Source organism: Dermacentor variabilis, chromosome 5 (genome assembly GCF_050947875.1).
Source record: "Dermacentor variabilis isolate Ectoservices chromosome 5, ASM5094787v1, whole genome shotgun sequence".
In the NCBI taxonomy this organism is placed as follows: Eukaryota; Metazoa; Arthropoda; class Arachnida; order Ixodida; family Ixodidae; genus Dermacentor; species Dermacentor variabilis.
The window spans coordinates 100,808,803-100,828,094 of NC_134572.1; the positions used below are offsets into that span (position 1 = coordinate 100,808,803).

General features: G+C 51.3%; 1 protein-coding gene across 4 annotated transcripts in view; it reads left to right on the forward strand.

Moving 5' to 3' along the window:
* Window positions 1–19,292, forward strand: part of Wdr37 (WD repeat domain 37) — a 200,107-nt gene that overhangs the window by 139,477 nt on the left and 41,338 nt on the right. For 3 of the 4 annotated variants that reach the window (XM_075693203.1, XM_075693202.1, XM_075693205.1), the window contains one exon: window positions 3,842–4,009. The exons of the other annotated variant lie outside the window; for it this stretch is intronic. In XM_075693203.1, coding sequence (XP_075549318.1) covers window positions 3,842–4,009 — 168 coding nt within the window. The remainder of the gene's footprint in view (window positions 1–3,841; window positions 4,010–19,292) is intronic. 4 annotated transcript variants of the gene reach the window in all.

Genomic DNA, 19,292 nt, shown 5'->3' on the forward strand with positions numbered 1-19,292 from the left:
ACAGTGGATGATTTGAAAAAAGAAGGCGTATCCCTGCATCTACTGCAGCACAGGAGGTTCGATGCCAAAAAGAAAGACGGACACCCATTTATACGCTCCGGGCTGCCACAGCGATGATCAGGGCGCTCCTAAAGCGTCATTGTTCGCCGCACCAACGGAAAATGAACTTGGGAAGAAATGGGAGAGCGCAAACTGCGAACAGCAGACAAGCATCTCACGGAATCTTCAGCGGTATTTCATTAAAACTTCTTTCTGGGCGAGTTGGTGCATACTTGACATAAGAATTCCGTGCTTGTGTCTCGTCCTTGTTACTTTGTGGTTGCATGTGTTTGCGTTGTTACAATTTTTTATGTTCAGTGGGATGTGAGCGCCACTTTGAGCCTCGATACATTTGGAGGGATTACGTCGGCATCATCAATAGCACCGAAATGCGACTTCCACGTGGGAAGCTGTCGCTGGCGCCTGGCGCGGTGCCTACCCTTCTGCCCGACTGTACGTCCTACCTTTCTGTCGCACCTGTTGAAGAGAGGCCAGAAAGGAAGAGGCCAGCCGTAGAAAGTGCACTGATGGTAAGCACGAAGCCACGTAAGAGCGCACGGACCGCACAAAATGAAGAAAGAGCGGGAGATTGTCAGCTCCGCCAACTACTTCGCGAGATCCTGGTCGAGTCTGCGTGCGATGAAAACGGACAGTTTGCGGAGAATGAACCATTCGCAATTAGCTCGCTTCAAGTAGTGAATGTTCCCTCAAGCTCTTGTGCCACTTTAGCTGTGGCAACGACTCAAACGTAGTTTTCGCGACAACGTAGGTACAAAAGCAAGAAAGGCTCGAGATATTGCATGAGAAAGTTCTGCATTTCAGCGGGCATGAAGACGAAGTGTCTTCTCAACTGTACTTTAGAGGTAGGCTGTGCCAAGACATAGTTGTACGCTCCCTTGCCGCTGCGAACCATTTGCTACATAAACATAAAAAATTGTAACAACGCAAACACATGCAACCACAAAGTAACAAGGACAAGGACTCTGAGAGCCGCATCATCTGCCAAGGAATAATGCCTGAAAGTGACTTTCATGGCCTTTCACGTGTTTTAGCTCGAAGTTGCAGCCTGCTGCTGTGGTATTTGGGACTACAGCATCCAGTGACAGCCGCTTAGTTTTCTATATCGCTGGTTGTGGCGAGAAAGTGAATTTTAAAGAGAGGCTGTGAAGGCTGCCTGAACTTACTATTTATCACAAAATGGGCAGCAGGAAATTTGAGTCTTGCAGAGTTTGCCATATGAAAGACAACGGTGGTTTGTCATATCCTGCCTCCCCTATATACAAGTTTATGATCAACTTGGACAAAGACTTCATAGTTTGTTTTAGTCTTCTTGAGTTGCACGCAGACATTGTTTTAGATGTTTTAGCTAGGTGTTGTTAAAGCCAGGCTGCAGCATCAACTTGGCTGCCCTGTACACTTCGAATCCATCACAGCAAAACTCACTGCTTTCTACATCACAACCAGGCTACATTTCTTCACAAAAAGCGTGAAAAAGTGTATAATGAAAGAAGGCGCCCTGCAGGCATCAAAATATATTAAGCTCAGTTGATGTTCATAGAACTCCATGCTACAAGGTGTTTTTTGGTCATGTGTTTTAACAGTAATAGTTACTTATAATGGGATTTGATGCTCGGTGTCTAGGGAAGGTACACTTCAGGGTTCCATTATAGCTGTGCTATTTTCATTGTGAATAAGTAAAAAATACTAACCTGGATTTCTTTCGAGCGTCACTCTGACAGTATGTGCTGAAGATGCGGCGGATTTCTTAGGAGCTAAAATTTCGGGAAAAATTGTGAGTTTGTATGTGCGCAATTGCATAGTCAAAAATGAATTCATTCCGGGGTTTAATGTGTAAAACACACTAAGATCTAATTATTAGGCACGCAGTAAAGAGGGGGGGGAGGAGGGATACATGAATAATTTTGACCAACTGGGGTTTTATAACCGGCAACACGGACATGTTTGCATTTTCCCGCTATGAAAGTGCAGCCAACGAGTCCATTATTTAATCCTACGCCCTCGGGGTTAGCAGCGCAACGCCGAAGTCGCTACGAACTTTCCTGTCATTTGCGATAAGCACGCGATTTAAATGGGGTGGTAAATATAGCTCCACAGAAGCAAGGCAGGCCCAGATATATTGGCTTTCGAGCAGTAGATGAGCAACAAGAAGCTCAGTGAATTGCCAGCTGGCACTAGCGATACGACGAGCGCAATGAAAGCGCCGGACTGTGCGAGAATACGCTAGCAGACGGCATTGTCGATACTATGGTCTCGATGTGGCCTTCAAGATCTTCCTTTACACAATACTTTGTTAAATACAATCCTGTTCTGTTATAATGAAAGAACCATGTCCGTAAAAAACCCTTAATAACACGGACCGCCTCAAAAGCAACGAATATGAGAGCAGCCGGTCTGCTAGAAAAGGTCGCAGTGGCGACACCTGGTGGCGTCAACGGAAAGAGGCACGCGCGTTCCTTTCCGGTCGTGTCACTAGGACATTATTCTAGTACACTATATCACCGGCTATCCAGCTCGTGACGTCAGTCTAGAGTGCGTGCCCATTGGTGGAGGCTCGTGTGCATCCGCCTTGGAGGAGTAAACGCCCCTTTTTCCTAATGTTGTACCCGATTATAATTATAATATTTGCGATGTTGATCAATTCACACTAATTATCTAATTAGGCGGAATGAAATTATATATATATATATATATATATATATATATATATATATAGTTTGAGTATCTGCAAGCGACGGCAAACAACATTACCATTGTTCTGTCCCAGCTACGTAGCATTTGTGTACTTTTAAACTCTGGGTAAAGTTAATTAGCTGGAACACCCTGTATACGAGCAACGTGGGCGGTTTAATTATTTGCAACTAAAATTCATGCTGTGCGTGCTCATGCCCGCCCGCTGCTTCTGTTTGGTACCTTTTATAGTTACCAGCTGTTGTCCAATGATTCACACTGGCGCACTTCGCACGTCATGGAGGGGAAATTGGCCCCGATGACGCCAAACGCAGTCGACAGTCGACGGAAGCTCATTTTCCAGGTTTCTATGCAAATATTAAGTCGGTATGCTTGCGCGGCTGTTGACGACGTGTCTCCCCTTAAAATTGCTCTGTACATGCAGGTACATCTGTGTTCTCGTTCTCGCGTCTCTTACCGTTAGTACAATGTATAACCTTAACGCTTCTGGCCTTCTTCAGCTGTGCCTTCGGAGTTTCAGGCGTATGCTATCTGTTGTAGCCGTCTTTATATCTGCGACTGGAGCTGTGTTCTCGGTGGATAGCTTTTGGGAACAATGTTCAATTTCGCGGTATTTCACTTCCGCGTGACTCGGCGCCGGCGCGCGCGGCGTGTCCGGTGCCGAGTGACGCGAAATCTCGTAAAAGTGATGCGCTGTTCCCCGAAAGCGATCGATCGCCGTCAAGTTCCGCGGTGTTGGCGTTCCGCATAAGTCAGGGCAGCCGTATATATATATATATATATATATATATATATATATATATATATATATATATATATATATATATATATATACGTGGCAGTCCTGTACGTCAGTCAGAGCTGCCAATGTGGCGGGATTTTACAACGTCTGTTATTAGTGTAGCACGGCGAGAAATACCGATTCATGCAAATTACCCGCCGAACAAGACGCGGGCGTTTGTGCTCCGTCCTTTCGGCATCGGCCTTCGCACTGTTTCTGCATCCCCTTAATTCGTTTGCCGCCTCAGCAGCAGTGCCGATCTGCGCGTGTTGCTCAACGTGGCTCATCGTCGTGTCTTTTTGTTGCGTGCAGTGAAGGAGAAGGTGGAGACGCTGAGCGAGCAGCTGGGCGCCTGTTCCCTGCTGCCGGCCAGCGGCGCCCACGAGCTGACCGTCGACGCGCACGTGGCCGGGGAGCCCGCCTCCACCGTCGCCGCGGGGGCCAAGGCCACGGCCAAGGCTAAGAGGGAGTCCATGACCGGTGAGACCACCCCCCCCCCCCCCCTCTCTCTCCAGCTTCCTTATCTCTATGTCCGTCGCGCTGCCCCGCGCTTCTTCTGGCTTGATGGGTTTGCGGCTTTTCGTTGTAAGATGCACCACATGGGAGTCAACCGAGTGCGTGTGTGTGTTCCGCCAGCCAATCAGTAGCGAAGACCAGATGAAATGCTCGTCCGTCGGCCGCGGCTAATCCACTCGTGCCGCGATGCCGCTCGGATAAAAGGATTAGCAGTGCATGGCAGGCAAGCCCATCTTTATTGGTCCTGTAGGAAAATCGCTGCCAGCCTCGGAACATACGTAGGGGTAGGCGCTTGCCGGCGGTGCACATACCCGGGTCTCTAGTCGATTGAAAGGCCATGGCAACGCCATGTATAGACATGGCAAGAACTGACCACAAACGGCCGGCTCACAAAAGTAACACCTGGCCGGTATCTTGTAGCAATGTCTTTTTTAGGTTTTCCGATGCTATAATGCCTTTCGACGCTTTTCGCCTTCTCAAGTGGCCGCGTTCGACGCTCCGTCCTGGGTGGAGCGTCGCTTGACCAATCACGAACGTGAAAAGCGCCGAAAGGCATTAGCGTCGGAAAAGGGCATCGTTAGAAAATCGCGACCCTGTGTCTTAATAAGGAAATACGCCTAATTAATGTTGCTCGACGTATTTCTTCGTATCCTTTGTTTTTCCTCTAATAATTGAACGCCGAGGCAAATAGTATCGACGACCGCGAACTTCAGCCAATTTTCTATCTGCAAGCAGCGAAATCCGAGGTAGCACCTCGAAAAAGAAAGACCCATCGTCAGGCATGAGGTCATGCACAGTAAATGGACGTCAAGACGAAGCTTTAAAGGGCCCCTCACCAGGCCGTATAGCCAATTTTGGTTATACGCTGAAAGTTGTTACGTGTCCTCTAGGGAGCGCTCTGCCGCAAAAAATTTTTTCAAATCGACTCATTAATAGCCAAGATGGAAATATTTCAGTGCCGCGAACCCATGATTTCAATAGGCGGGCTCCACTGCATAGCGAGACACCCTCTCCACTCGCTCCGCCTAGCCTTCGCAAGCGAAATTCCTTCCCTGCGTTTTGTCATGTCGGACTTCGAGGATCGCGTGACACATACGTCACGGGGGCGGGGGGGCGTATGCGTGGGCTTTAGTTGTCTCTAAAGACCCTTAGGGACACTCTCCTCCTCCGCCTTTACGCCTTCTCGTTTCTCCTCTCTTTTACGCTCCCTTATCGACCGTGGCGCCGCCTGCACCGCTCGAGCGTAGCAACGGCGCCAACATGCGCTCCTCACCACTCTGTAGACGCTTCTCGAGCGAATATGGCGCTGAAGCACGGCTCGAGGGCCCACGTGATGCTATTAGGCCAATAGCGACGCGGCGTCGGCCTCGGCCAGCGCTTGCGAGGAGGAGGCGGCATACTTCAAAGCGTTGCGCTACTTTACGAAGCCTTTAGTCGCGCAGCGCACGATTTTGCGCGCTGTGCACAAGGAAACGTGACTAGCGGTATAATTCAGTGCTACACGAATACTAAGGCAGAACAAGCGAATCGCAGAGCGTGATCACGCGCTGGAACACGGTAGAAAATGGCATAGTTTCGGTGCCTGCGCACGTGACCGCACCACCGTGGGAACAAGCAGACAAAGCGGAAGTACATCTCTCTTGCTTCGGTACGAAGTAAAACAAAAAACGCGCAGACATTCAGTTTGTGTGTTTTATTATTTCTCTAAGCTTCAATTCGTCAATTCAAGCAACATATCGCACAGATAACAGATGATGTCTTGAATAATTCTCGAAGTCACGTGTCACCACGAGGACGTCACACTGCGGACACGATTACGTAGGCGCAGGGGCACGATTACGTCACCGTCCGGCTTGGAGCGCGGCGGCCGCGAGTGAAGAGGGAAACGGCGTTCGATTGAAATTTCAGATCTTTCATGCGGCTCTTAGCGATATAATACTTTGCAGACATGATTGTTATCGCGCAATTTATGCTCTGCGCTTGTCAGCTCAATATGGCCAGGTCTGGTGAGGGGCCCTTTAAGATAGTGGTAAGCATACATTTCTGGAATTACGATCAATCTTGAGCAGACCTTTATATGGCAAAATGGACGGTGTGCAGAAGTGCGGCGAATCCATGTTACCTTTTCTGGCCTGTTGCGTGCCAGTGTGATTTCTTTATTATGGGACTGGCTCTCCGAGGCAATGGGGTCTGTCGGGGTCTCAGGCGTCAGCGTGTGCTTGTGGCGAAGCTGACGCTTGCGAAATCATTCAAACTCGAAAAGCTGTTGACAGTTAATTCAGGACCTCTTCGGAAGCCTGGAAAAGGTAATCCCCTCATAATTATGAAGCAGTTAGGGAACAGTCCCCGTGCGAAGGGTCTGTGTGACGCCCGGAGTGGGAACGATTAAGCTCAAATGAGGCAATTTCAGTGTGGCCTAATATGTACGAGAATCGCGACTACTCCTTGTACTCCGTTCTTGCTGTTGTTGGTCTCATTGCGCAGTATGTTGTGATAAAGTTAACACATTTGTTTCCCACAGCGTGTACCGTGCTTCATTAAGTGCCTGTTAAAGAACCTCAGGCGGTTTAAAATTATCCTTGGGGCCCTGACTTCGACTCCTCTCGTAGTCCGTGAATTGTTATTCGGGACGTTAACTCACATGAGTTAACTTTCTCGCGAGGCCAACGGTGAATGCATAATGTCGCCTCTCTGGCAGCAATATTGAATGCTTATTAAGGAGTGAAAGTACCACGTATGTTGCAAGTGGTACAACCACTTCCCGCCTAGCTATAGATAGGCAAGGCTTGGATGAGAACACGTACGTTATCCGTACAGTACTGCAACAATCGGTTAAAAACCACTTTTCTGTAGGCGCGCATATGTATATGCTCTTTTAACAGCGATCCCGTCGGCGCCGCCATGTTTGATCACGAGGTTACGCGTCCATTGCTTGCCTCAGCTGCCTAAATTTCATCCGTGTTTACACTTGATATGCATGACGCCCGGTGCGGCTCAGCAAACATCCGTTTCGACGGATATCGTAGACGGTGTTTAGGTGGACGACACGAAGCTTTGGCCACAGTTTTCCACTTATTCATTAAAATCAGGGTCAGAGTGTCTTGCTCTTAATTCTTTATTCGGCAAACGCCTTGAAGCGGTGCTTTGTAATGCTTCTGACTCGGTATAACGTTTCTCGGTGCATTCACTAGCGGGGATGCTCGGTTGCGATATATTTGTTCTTGCTGCGTACAAAGCTTTGAACGTAGATGTTCCGTAATTTGTAATAGTTTGTAGCGAAAGCGTAGTATCTCACTCGCTTACCCCATGTGGACCGTCGCGAAACGTTCAACTTCGCTCATTGGTGACTGACTCATGCTGCGGCGCATTGATTCAAGTATGCACACACTCACTTATTCATGATAGGTTGGCCATATAGTGGACGTAAGTTTGCGTGGTAGTTGAGTGTGTAGATAAAGTGCGGGAAACTTACTATGCCAGGAAGCGGCGCTACTCCCTTTGTCACGGGTGCTCACTTTGGCCGGTGTTCCCAGGCTGAAGTCCTTTCTTTGGGGGTTAGCGATACAACGTTGGCGGAAAAGTTTCTTTTTTTTTATCCTCGAGAATAGCTGCGCATCGCCACAGGCACTCCTTATGTAGCAGCGGTATACGTGAACTTGGCCACACAGAGTCATTCCATTTCTTAAGCTGCCACTCACTATTTATGCAGCCAACCACTGCACATGTCTTCCATCGACTGTTTCACGTTTTGAAGTATGACTGGAGCACAGTGCGTTAGCGAACACACATTTGTATTTCCGACAGCTGATCGCACTGCAGGGCAGAAGCGGTAATGGTTTCGTATTCCTGCGCTTTCGCTGAGGCAACGTGTGGCGGGTCGCCAAAAAGCGCCATCTCGTTTCCTATAGAGCAAACTGCTCCTTGAAGACGGTCGATAAATTGGGCCAAGTTTGCTAAGAGGGTGAGCGTACACGTGGCAGTCAGGTGCGGCAATATAACTGTGTGCTTGGCACGCCTATGTTTAGTGGCGCTTTTTTGACGAAGAGTATACCTTTAACTTACTTTAGAATCGTTCGTACGAACAGGCGACGACGAATAGTGATAGCACACGAGACAGCACGAAGCGCCGGCTACCTGGTTTGTGCAATTGGCAATTCACGCATATCGAGGCCAGGCAGTCAAGTCAATTTCGTAGATTTTCCACTACATTAATTTAGCAGATTTCGATGCTTGTTTAGCAGCGAAAACGCGCTTTTGATGGATTATCTTCCTTTAGAAGAATTAGAACGCGGTTTTTCTTCGACTGGATATTTTGCCGATTCGCAAAATTATATTTGGCAGATTGTACTGGATCGTGGACGTTGGTTTAGCGACATTTTCGCGCGAAAGAAATACAAATGAAAAACAGTAGCTCAGCGACCAAGTTCACTGCAGATGAAACAGCGTTTCATTCTTACGTGGAACAATGGTACAGCTGACCTTCGGGACGGAGAGCTGATATCGAACGCAGTGTCCGTGCGGCGGCGCCACTCGGCATCTGCCGCTGACGAAGGCCGCAGGAACAGAGCTAACGACGCGGTTCGGCTCTGTTTGGATCTGACTGCTGGTACGATCTGTTGGGAACTCGGCGCTGACGCCCGTGGTTGTACCTGGGTCGCAAGCCCCAAGGGTAGCGTTGGCCTGGCGGCCTGGGGTACAACTGGAAGCATCCGAAGGTCCCGGCAAAGCATGAGTCGACTGGTAACAACGAAACAACTTGTTTATTTTAACATCGCAAAGAGTTGGCGGTCAGGTTGACCGAAGTAGAGAGACGGGAGAGCACTTTACTCAGCAGAAGAAATCGGAGCCCTCTCTTTGGCGTCCGGGGGCAGCTGTTTTTATACTCTCGCAGTTGAGGGCAAGAAGGAACCCCTCAAAAGACGAGCACGTGAATGTACAATGGGCTAATGGTGACGCACACTGTCGTAGCGATGCCGTAGCACCATGTCGAGCACGATCTCGTAGCACCCTGTCGTGGCGCTGCGCACGATCTCGTAGCACCTTGTCGTGGCGCTGCGCACGATCTCGTAGCACCCTGTCGTGGCGCTGCCGGTCGGACACAATGACTGTAACGAGAAGATGGTCCCTGCTTTGGCATCGCCTGTTTCGGGCATAATGACTGGAACGAGATCCCTGCTTTGGCATCGCCTGTTTCGGGCCCAATAACTGGAATGAGATCCCTGCTTTGGCATCGCCTGTTTCGGGCACAATGACTGGAATGCGAGGAGGATCCCTAGGCGGTCGCATCGCCGCAGACGCGCCTGGAAACACCTGGCGATGAGTGTTGCGGCGACGACGATCGGGCCAAAATGTCTGCCGCCCCGCCGCAGTCGCGCCGGCAAGACCACGTGTCGCAGGCGAAACGCAACAGACCGCCCCGCCGGGGGAAGGAGATCCCGATGGACAGGGGACTGCATCCGCTGTCCGGAGGGATGTCGCTCGATGATGCTCATAACCGAAGTCGGGCGTCCCTCGACGTTTCTTGAGCGCAGCGCACAGAGAAGGCCTCGTTCTCTTGTTCAGGTTCGCACGGGACACTGCAAAGTGACTTCGGGAGAGTTCACATTTTTGTTCTCGTTCCCGGCAAGCGTTAGAACTACGCTGAAACTCAACCGCTCAGTCAGCAAGCACGGCACAACCCTCACTAAGCCCTGCCAGGCTCTTTCCCCTTTTTATACCACTGCATAGTTCCTTACAGTAGTCTAGCATCACTCAGAACGCGTCCACAAATTGAAAAATTGCACTAGAAAGCATATCATCACTTTGAAACACTAAACAAAAGCAATATGTTAAAAAAAATCCTGCCTCAGGAAGAAAAACATCAGTAACAAACAATTTTGAGGCTGATTCCTACGTTAGGGGCTTCGACTTAAGCCATCGGCGTTACCGTTGAGACTCCCCTTTTTGTAACGTACCTCAAAGGAATATTGTTGTAAAGCGAGGCTCCAGCGCAGGAGGCGGCCATTTTTGGGAGAGATGGTCTGCAGCCATTGGAGAGGGCAGTGATCCGTCTCAATGATAAACCTCGAGCCGGCTAGATAGCATGACAATTTCTGAACGGCCCACACGAGACACGCACACTCTTTCTCGGTGGCGCTATACGCCTGCTCACGACTGGTCAGCTTACGACTAGCATACAGGACGGGGTGTTCTACTTCTCCATTTTCCCGTTGGCACAGTACAACGCCCATGCCTCGCTCACTAGCATCGCACTGAACAATGAACCCTTTTGTATAGTCTGGCGATCGTAGCACAGGCTGGCTTGTTAGGGCACTCTTTAGGGCGCTAAAAGCTCTTTCCTTTGTCTCGTCCCAGACGACTGTTTGAGGCTCTGTCTTTCTTAGAGCATCCGTCAGGGGAGCCGCGATATCAGAGTACCTAGGGATGTACCTCTGATAGTAGCCGGCGACACCTAAGAACGACCGAATATCGGTCTTTGTGCGCGGTTGCGGAAAGTCTCGCACAGCGGCCACTTTTATTTCAGAGGGGCGGCGACGACCCTGACCAATCACGTGACCGAGGTAGACAACCTCGGCCTGTGCTAACTGGCACTTAGGAGCCTTGACTGTCAAGCCCGCTTCGCGCAGGCGGGTTAGCACTGCCCGCAAGTGTGTCATATGCTCAGACCAGGATGCGGAGAATATCGCTACGTCGTCTAGATACGGTAAAGCGAATTCTTGCTGTCCCCGCAACACTTTATCCATGAGGCTTGAAAAACAGTATGGCGCGTTCTTCAAACCAAAACTCAACACTTTAGGACGGAATGTTCCCATTGGTGAAATGAACGCCGCATACCTACTAGCCTCTTCTGTAAGTGGAACCTGCCAATAACCCCTGACAAGATCTAGGGTGGAAATAAACTGAGCGCTACTAACTTTCTCAAGGCGCTCCTCGATGTTAGGGATCGGATAAATTTGATCCTTAGTGATGGAATTAAGCCTGCGGTAGTCGACGCAAGGACGAGGTTCCTTGCCCGGTACCTCAACTAAAATCAAAGGGGAGGTATAATCACTCTCACCTGCCTCAATAACACCGAGCTGTAGCATTTTCTTTACCTCAGCCTCCATAATATCGCTCTGGCGGGGTGACACCCGATACGCCTTGGATCGTACTGGCTCTGTGGAGGTAAGTTCTATATCATGAGTAAGTACAGAAGTCCTACCAGGCCTCTCAGAGAACAGACCCTGAAACTCTTGTAATAGCTGGTGTAGTTCGGTTTTCTGCTCGGGCGACAGCGGTGCTTTACTGATAAGGTCACTAATGACTTGACCGGTGTCTTCCCTGTTCGTCACGGAGCCTAGTCCCGGAAGCTCGACTGGAAGCTCTTCAGGAACGTTTATCATCATGCACACCACTGCTTCCCGTTGTCTATAAGGTTTGAGCAGATTACAGTGGTAAACTTGCTGTGCTTTCCGCTTTCCTGGCAGACTTACCACGTAGTTAACTTCCGACAGTTTCTGAACAATTCGTGCTGGGCCCTCCCACTGCACGTCTAGTTTGTTGTTTAGCGATGTGCGCAATATCATGACCTCATCGCCAACCTCAAAACGACGGGCCCTGGCTGTCCGATCATAAAAAACCTTGGCCCTCTGCTGGGCCTTTGCCATTGCTTCACCTGACAACTCCTGTGCCCTTCTTAAGCGTTCGAGGAGCTTAAGCACGTACTCCACCACGACTGGGTCGTCGCCCCTACCTTCCCACGATTCTCGAAGCATGCGAAGCGGAGATCGAAGCGAGCGACCGTACACCAGTTCAGCTGGCGAAAACCCCGTAGCCGCATGCGGCGCGGTCCTTAAAGCAAACATCACCCCAGGCAGACACAGCTCCCAGTCAGTTCGATGTTCAAAACACAAGGCTATTAACACGCGCTTCATGACGGAGTGGAGCTTCTCAACGGAATTCGACTGTGGGTGGTACACTGAGCTGTGTAACAGCTTTACCCCACACCTTTCGAGAAAAGTTGTCGTCAAAGCGCTAGTAAACACTGTGCCCTGATCTGATAGGATTTCCGCAGGAAAACCAACTCGCGCAAATATGGACAGTAGTGCATTGACTATCTCAACTGAGCTGAGTTCTTTAAGCGGCACTGCTTCAGGGAACTTTGTCGCTGGGCAGATCACAGTCAAAATGTGTCTGTACCCCGTGGCTGTTACCGGCAGAGGTCCCACAGTATCAATAACGAGCCGTCTAAAAGGCTCCGTAATGATAGGTACCAATTTCAACGGCGCCCTCGATTTGTCCCCTGGTTTGCCCACCCGCTGACAAGTGTCACATGTCCTCACGAAATGGTCTGCGTCCCGAAAACACCCTGGCCAATAGTACTCTTGCAAGAGACGGTCCTTAGTTTTCTTAACTCCTAGGTGTCCGGACCACGAACCTCCGTGTGACAAGCGCAACAGATCCTGACGATAGCATTGAGGCACGATCAGCTGATCGAACTCCACTCCTCGGCGGTCTAGATACTTCCGGTACAGGACTCCACCTCTTTCCACAAAACGCGCAGTTTTCCTGGCGATACCTTCTTTGACATTGCAGCGCACGTTTTCCAGGCTGCCATCCTTTTTTTGCTCGGCTATCAAAGCCGACCGGCTGACTTTTAGCAACCTATCAAGTCCGTCTGACGTAGGGGCGATGAGCAAATCAGTAGATAGCTCTTCTAACTTTCCCGCGTCGGGCGTTTCCTCTCCAGTATCTGGCGCCTTTAACGTTACAGACTCAAGTTTATTCAGTTCGGGCGTGCTCGGAATATCAGCTTGCTGCGCCTCTGACCCTTTTTCGTTGTTTGATAACGTCGGCCCCGCAACTACCGCCTTTGCAGCGAGCTCCCGAACCTTCGATCTGGTTAAGGCCTGAACACTAGCTTCACCAAACAAAAGCCCCTTCTCGCGCAGGAGGTGATCGGACCTGTTTGAAAATAGGTACGGGTACTGGGGTGGCAGCATAGATGACACTGCCGCCTCTGTCTCAAGCGCTCCGAAAGGTCCTTCAATAAGCACCTTTGCTACTGGCAGACACACGCTATGAGCTTCCACGGCTTGCTTGATCCACGCGCACTCGCCCGTGAACATATGGGGTTCTACGTAAGACGGGTGAACTACATCCATCGTAGCTGCGGAATCGCGAAGCACTCGGCACTCTTTCCCGTTCACGAGGAGGTCTCGCATGTAAGGCTCGAGAAGCTTCATGTTCTCGTCAGTGCTGCCTATTGAAAAAAACACAACTTTTGGTGTCGTTTCCGGACACTGCGCCGAAAAGTGACCCGGCTTCTGGCACGTATAACAAACGCCCGCTCGCCTCATCTCGAACCGCTTTCTGCGTTCGGCCTCGGCTGCCGCCGTCTCCTTAGGTTCGGTCGCACTGCTTCCACTCGCATCCGCACTACGCGTGTTCCCCTTTGCTCTCATGGGTGTGAACTTCGGCCTCTCGAACTTCGAGCCAAATTCACCCTTTTGACCGTCCTTAGCTCCGCGAGCCCGACGCGTCACAAACTCCTCGGCTAGCTCAGCGGCTTTAGCCACCGTACAAACGTCTGGCCTATCCAAGACCCAGTATCGCACGTTCTCCGGTAACCGATTATAAAACTGTTCTAGCCCGAAACACTGCAGAACTTTATCGTGGTCACCAAACGCTTTCTCTTCTTTGAGCCACTCCTGCATGTTCGACATAAGCCTATACGCAAACTCTGTATATGACTCACTTTTACCTTTCTCATTTTCCCGAAACTTCCGACGGAACGCCTCCGCAGACAGCCGGTACTTTTTTAGAAGACTCGATTTCACTGTGTCGAAATCCTCTGCCTCCTCTCTATCCAAGCGAGCTTCTACGTCGGCCGCCTCGCCGGGTAACAAAGTGAGCAAGCGCTGTGGCCACGTTTCCCGAGAGAACCCCTGCTTCTCGCACGTTCGCTCAAAGTTAACCAGGAACAAACCAATGTCCTCTCCAAGCTTAAACGGCCGCATCAGGTCAGTCATTTTGAACAATACGCGTTCTCCTGCACCGTGTGCCTGACTTCCATTACGAGCGCGTTCCATTTCTACCTCAAGACGCTTCATTTCCAAAGCGTGTTGACGGTCACGCTCTTGTTGCTCTCGCTCTTTCTGTTCTTTAAGTTCGCGCTCCTGTTTCTCTTTTTGCTCTTTAAGTTCGCGCTCATATTTCTCTTTTTGCTCTTTAAGTTCGCGCTCCTGTCTTTTTGACCTCTCCTCAATAGTCTCAAGGCATTCCGACAGCTCGTCATCCTCAGCCTCTAACTCAAGAATAGCCTTTAGCAGTTCTGGTTTTCTGAGTTTGTCTGAGACATCCAGACCCAACTCTCTTGCAAGCTCCAACAATTTCGGTTTGCGCAACGACTTCAAATCCATGGCTGCTCTGAATGCTGCTTTCTCTACTGCTTACTATTGTCTTGCCGCAAACTAACCCGGCAGCAACGACAACCACAATTACCAGCTCTGTTTCTGACACTAACAAAAGCCTGGCAAAGCTCAGAAGAAGAAAGTCCCGCACTCACCAAACCTCGCAGCCAAGAGTCCAGCGCAGTCGTTCCGCTGCAGGCAACCAGTCATCACACAGGGCTCGTTGCACTGCTCCCGGATCGTCGTTGAGCTGCTCAGCATACAGTCAACTGCATCTCTTTGCTGCTGGCCTCCGTTGTCGCGATCTCGCCGCTGGCAGACAGTTGTTTGAAGTCGTAGGCGATCTCACCGCTGCCAACCAGATGTTTGGATCTGACTGCTGGTACGATCTGTTGGGAACTCGGCGCTGACGCCCGTGGTTGTACCTGGGTCGCAAGCCCCAAGGGTAGCGTTGGCCTGGCGGCCTGGGGTACAACTGGAAGCATCCGAAGGTCCCGGCAAAGCATGAGTCGACTGGTAACAACGAAACAACTTGTTTATTTTAACATCGCAAAGAGTTGGCGGTCAGGTTGACCGAAGTAGAGAGACGGGAGAGCACTTTACTCAGCAGAAGAAATCGGAGCCCTCTCTTTGGCGTCCGGGGGCAGCTGTTTTTATACTCTCGCAGTTGAGGGCAAGAAGGAACCCCTCAAAAGACGAGCACGTGAATGTACAATGGGCTAATGGTGACGCACACTGTCGTAGCGATGCCGTAGCACCATGTCGAGCACGATCTCGTAGCACCCTGTCGTGGCGCTGCGCACGATCTCGTAGCACCTTGTCGTGGCGCTGCGCACGATCTCGTAGCACCCTGTCGTGGCGCTGCCGGTCGGACACAATGACTGTAACGAGAAGATGGTCCCTGCTTTGGCATCGCCTGTTTCGGGCATAATGACTGGAACGAGATCCCTGCTTTGGCATCGCCTGTTTCGGGCCCAATAACTGGAATGAGATCCCTGCTTTGGCATCGCCTGTTTCGGGCACAATGACTGGAATGCGAGGAGGATCCCTAGGCGGTCGCATCGCCGCAGACGCGCCTGGAAACACCTGGCGATGAGTGTTGCGGCGACGACGATCGGGCCAAAATGTCTGCCGCCCCGCCGCAGTCGCGCCGGCAAGACCACGTGTCGCAGGCGAAACGCAACAGCTCCAAGAGAGTTCTTGCCAGGGAAACGGGGATCTGGCCCCTGATCTCTCGCCCGCTTTGTTCCGCACTTCGCTTCGCCGGCGTGCCTCACGCGGAAGCGAGAACGGGGGCTCTCTGTCCTGCGAACTGGGACACGGCTAATTGGTGCCCTAGACTTGGTTGTATACGTATACGTGTAATACTGTGGTCGCCATTCGAGGGCTCGTCCATTGTCCAGGGGCAGTCCGTGTTTCGCGTTCGTCGCTGCGAGTCTTTCCATTTCCTCGAGAAACGCCGCTGGCGAAGCCTCTATTTGTGGCGCACTGGCGCATTCGTGTGCAGTCGACGTCAATATGGACCACGGTATCTGAGAAAGCGGTAGTTTTCGGCAGTCCCTGGTCGTAGCCAGTGGAACCGTACAACAGTATTGTTGCGTTTCGCCTGCGACACGTGGTTTTGCCGGCGCGACGGCGGCGGGGCGGCGGACATTTTGGCCCGATCGTCGTCACCGCAACACTCATCGCCAGGTGTTTCCAGGCGCGTCTGCGGCGATGCGACCGCCTAGGGATTTCGTTCCAGTCATTGTGCCCGAAACAGGCGAGGCCAAAGCAGGGATCTCCTTCCAGTTATTGGGCCCGAAACAGGCGATGCCAAAGCAGGGATCTCGTTCCAGTCATTGTGCCCGAAACAGGCGATGCCAAAGCAGGGACCATCTTCTCGTTACAGTCATTGTGTCCGACCGGCAGCGCCACGACAGTGTGCTGCGCAGCGCCACGACAGTATGCTGCGCAGCGCCACGACAGTGTGCTGCGCAGCGCCACGACCAGGTGCTACGAGATCGTGCGCAGCGCCACGACATGGTGCTACGGCATCGCTACGACAGTGTGCGTCACCATTAGCCCATTGTACATTCACGTGCTCGTCTTTTGAGGGGTTCCTTCTTGCCCTCAACTGCGAGAGTATAAAAACAGCTGCCCCCGGACGCCAGAGGAGGGCTCCGATTTCTTCCGTTGAGTGAAGTGCTCTCCCGTCTCTCTACTTCGGTCAAACCTGACCGCCAACTCTTTGCGATGTTAAAATAAACAAGTTGTTTCGTTGTTACCTGTCGACTCATGCTTTGCCGGGACCTTCGGATGCTTGCAGTTGTACCCCAGGCCGCCAGGCCAACGCTACCCTTGGGGCTTGCGACCCAGGTACAACCACGGGCGTCAGCGCCGAGTTCCCAACAGATCGTACCAGCAGTCCGGATCCAAATATCTGGTTGCCAGCGGTGGGATCGCCTACGACTTCAAACAACGGTCTGCCAGCGGCGAGATCGCGACAACGGAGGCCAGCAGCAAAGAGATGCAGTTGACTGTATGCTGAGCAGCTCAACGTCGATCCGGGAGCAGTGCAACGAGCCCTGTGTGACGACTGGTTGCCTGCAGCGGAACGACTGCGCGGAATTCCTGCCTGCGAGGTTTGGTGAGTGCGGGACTTTCTTCTACTGAGCTTTGCCAGGCTTTTTGTTAGTGTCAGAAACAGAGCTGGTAATTGTGGTTGTCGTTGCTGCCGGGTTAGTTTGCGGCAAGACAATAGTAAGCAGTAGAGAAAGCAGCATTCAGAGCAGCCATGGATTTGAAGTCGTTGCGCAAACCGAAATTGTTGGAGCTTGCAAGAGAGTTGGGTCTGGATGTCTCAGACAAACTAAGAAAACCGGAACTGATAACGGCTATTCTTGAGTTAGAGGCTGAGGATGACGAGCTGTCGGAATGCCTTGAGACTATTGAGGAGAGGTCAAAAAGACAGGAGCGCGAACTTAAAGAGCAGAAAGAAAAAGAAGAGCGCGAACACGCTTTGGAAATGAAGCGTCTCGAGGTAGAGATGGAACGCGCTCGTAATGGAATTCAGGCACACGGTGCAGGAGAACGCGTATTGTTCAAAATGACTGACCTGATGCGGCCGTTTAAGCTTGGAGAGGACATTGGTTTGTTCCTGGTTAACTTTGAGCGAACGTGCGAGAAGCAGGGGTTCTCTCGGGAAACGTGGCCACAGCGCTTGCTCACTTTGTTACCCGGCGAGGCGGCCGACGTAGTCGCTCGCTTGGATAGAGAGGAAGCAGAGGATTTCGACAAAGTAAAATCGAGTCTGCTAAAAAAGTACCGGCTGTCTGCGGAAGCGTTCCGTCGGAAGTTTCGGGAAAATGAGAAAGGCAAAAGTGAGTCATATACAGAGTTTGCGTATAGGCTTATGTCGAACATGCAGGAGTGGCTCAAAGAAGAGAAAGCGTTTGGTGACCACGATAAAGTTCTGCAGTGTTTCGGGCTAGAACAGTTTTATAGTCGGTTACCGGAGAACGTGCGATACTGGGTCTTGGATAGGCCAGACGTGAGTACGGTGGCTAGAGCCGCTGAGCTAGCCGAGGAGTTTGTGACGCGTCGAGCTCGCGGAGCTAAGGACGGTCAAAAGGGTGAATTTGGCTCGAAGTTTGAGAGGCCAAAGTTCACACCCATGAGAGCAAAGGGGGACACGCGTAGTGCGGATGCGAGCGAAAGCAGTCCGACCAAACGTAAAGAGACGGCGGCAGCCAAACGCAGAAAGCGGTTCGAGATGAGGCGAGCGCGCTTGTGTTATACGTGCCAGAAGCCGGGTCACTTTTCGGCGCAGTGTCCGGAAACAACACCAAAAGTTGTGTTTTTTTCAATAGGCAGCACGGACGAGAACATGAAGCTTCTCGAGCCTTACATGCGAGACCTCCTCGTGAACGGGAAAGAGTGCCGAGTGCTTCGCGATTCCGCAGCTACGATGGATGTAGTTCACCCATCTTACGTAGAACCCCATATGTTCACGGGCGAGTGCGCGTGGATCAAGCAAGCCGTGGAAGCTCATAGCGTGTGTCTGCCGGTAGCAAAAGTGCTTATTGAAGGACCTTTCGGAGCGCTTGAGACAGAGGCGGCAGTGTCATCTATGCTGCCACCCCAGTACCCGTACCTATTTTCAAACAGGTCCGATCACCTCCTGCGCGAGAAGGGGCTTTTGTTTGGTGAAGCTAGTGTTCAGGCCTTAACCAGATCGAAGGTTCGGGAGCTCGCTGCAAAGGCGGTAGTTGCGGGGCCGACGTTATCAAACAACGAAAAAGGGTCAGAGGCGCAGCAAGCTGATATTCCGAGCACGCCCGAACTGAATAAACTTGAGTCTGTAACGTTAAAGGCGCCAGATACTGGAGAGGAAAATCCCGACGCGGGAAAGTTAGAAGAGCTATCTACTGATTTGCTCATCGCGCCTACGTCAGACGGACTTGATAGGTTGCTAAAAGTCAGCCGGACGGCTTTGATAGCCGAGCAAAAAAAGGATGGCAGCCTGGAAAACGTGCGCTGCAATGTCAAAGAAGGTATCGCCAGGAAAACTGCGCGTTTTGTGGAAAGAGGTGGAGTCCTGTACCGGAAGTATCTAGACCGCCGAGGAGTGGAGTTCGATCAGCTGGTCGTGCCTCAATGCTATCGTCAGGATCTGTTGCGCTTGTCACATGGGGGTTCGTGGTCCGGACACCTAGGAGTTAAGAAAACTAAGGACCGTCTCTTGCAAGAGTACTATTGGCCAGGGTGTTTTCGGGACGCAGACCATTTCGTGAGGACATGTGACACTTGTCAGCGGGTGGGCAAACCAGGGGACAAATCGAGGGCGCCGTTGAAATTGGTACCTATCATTACGG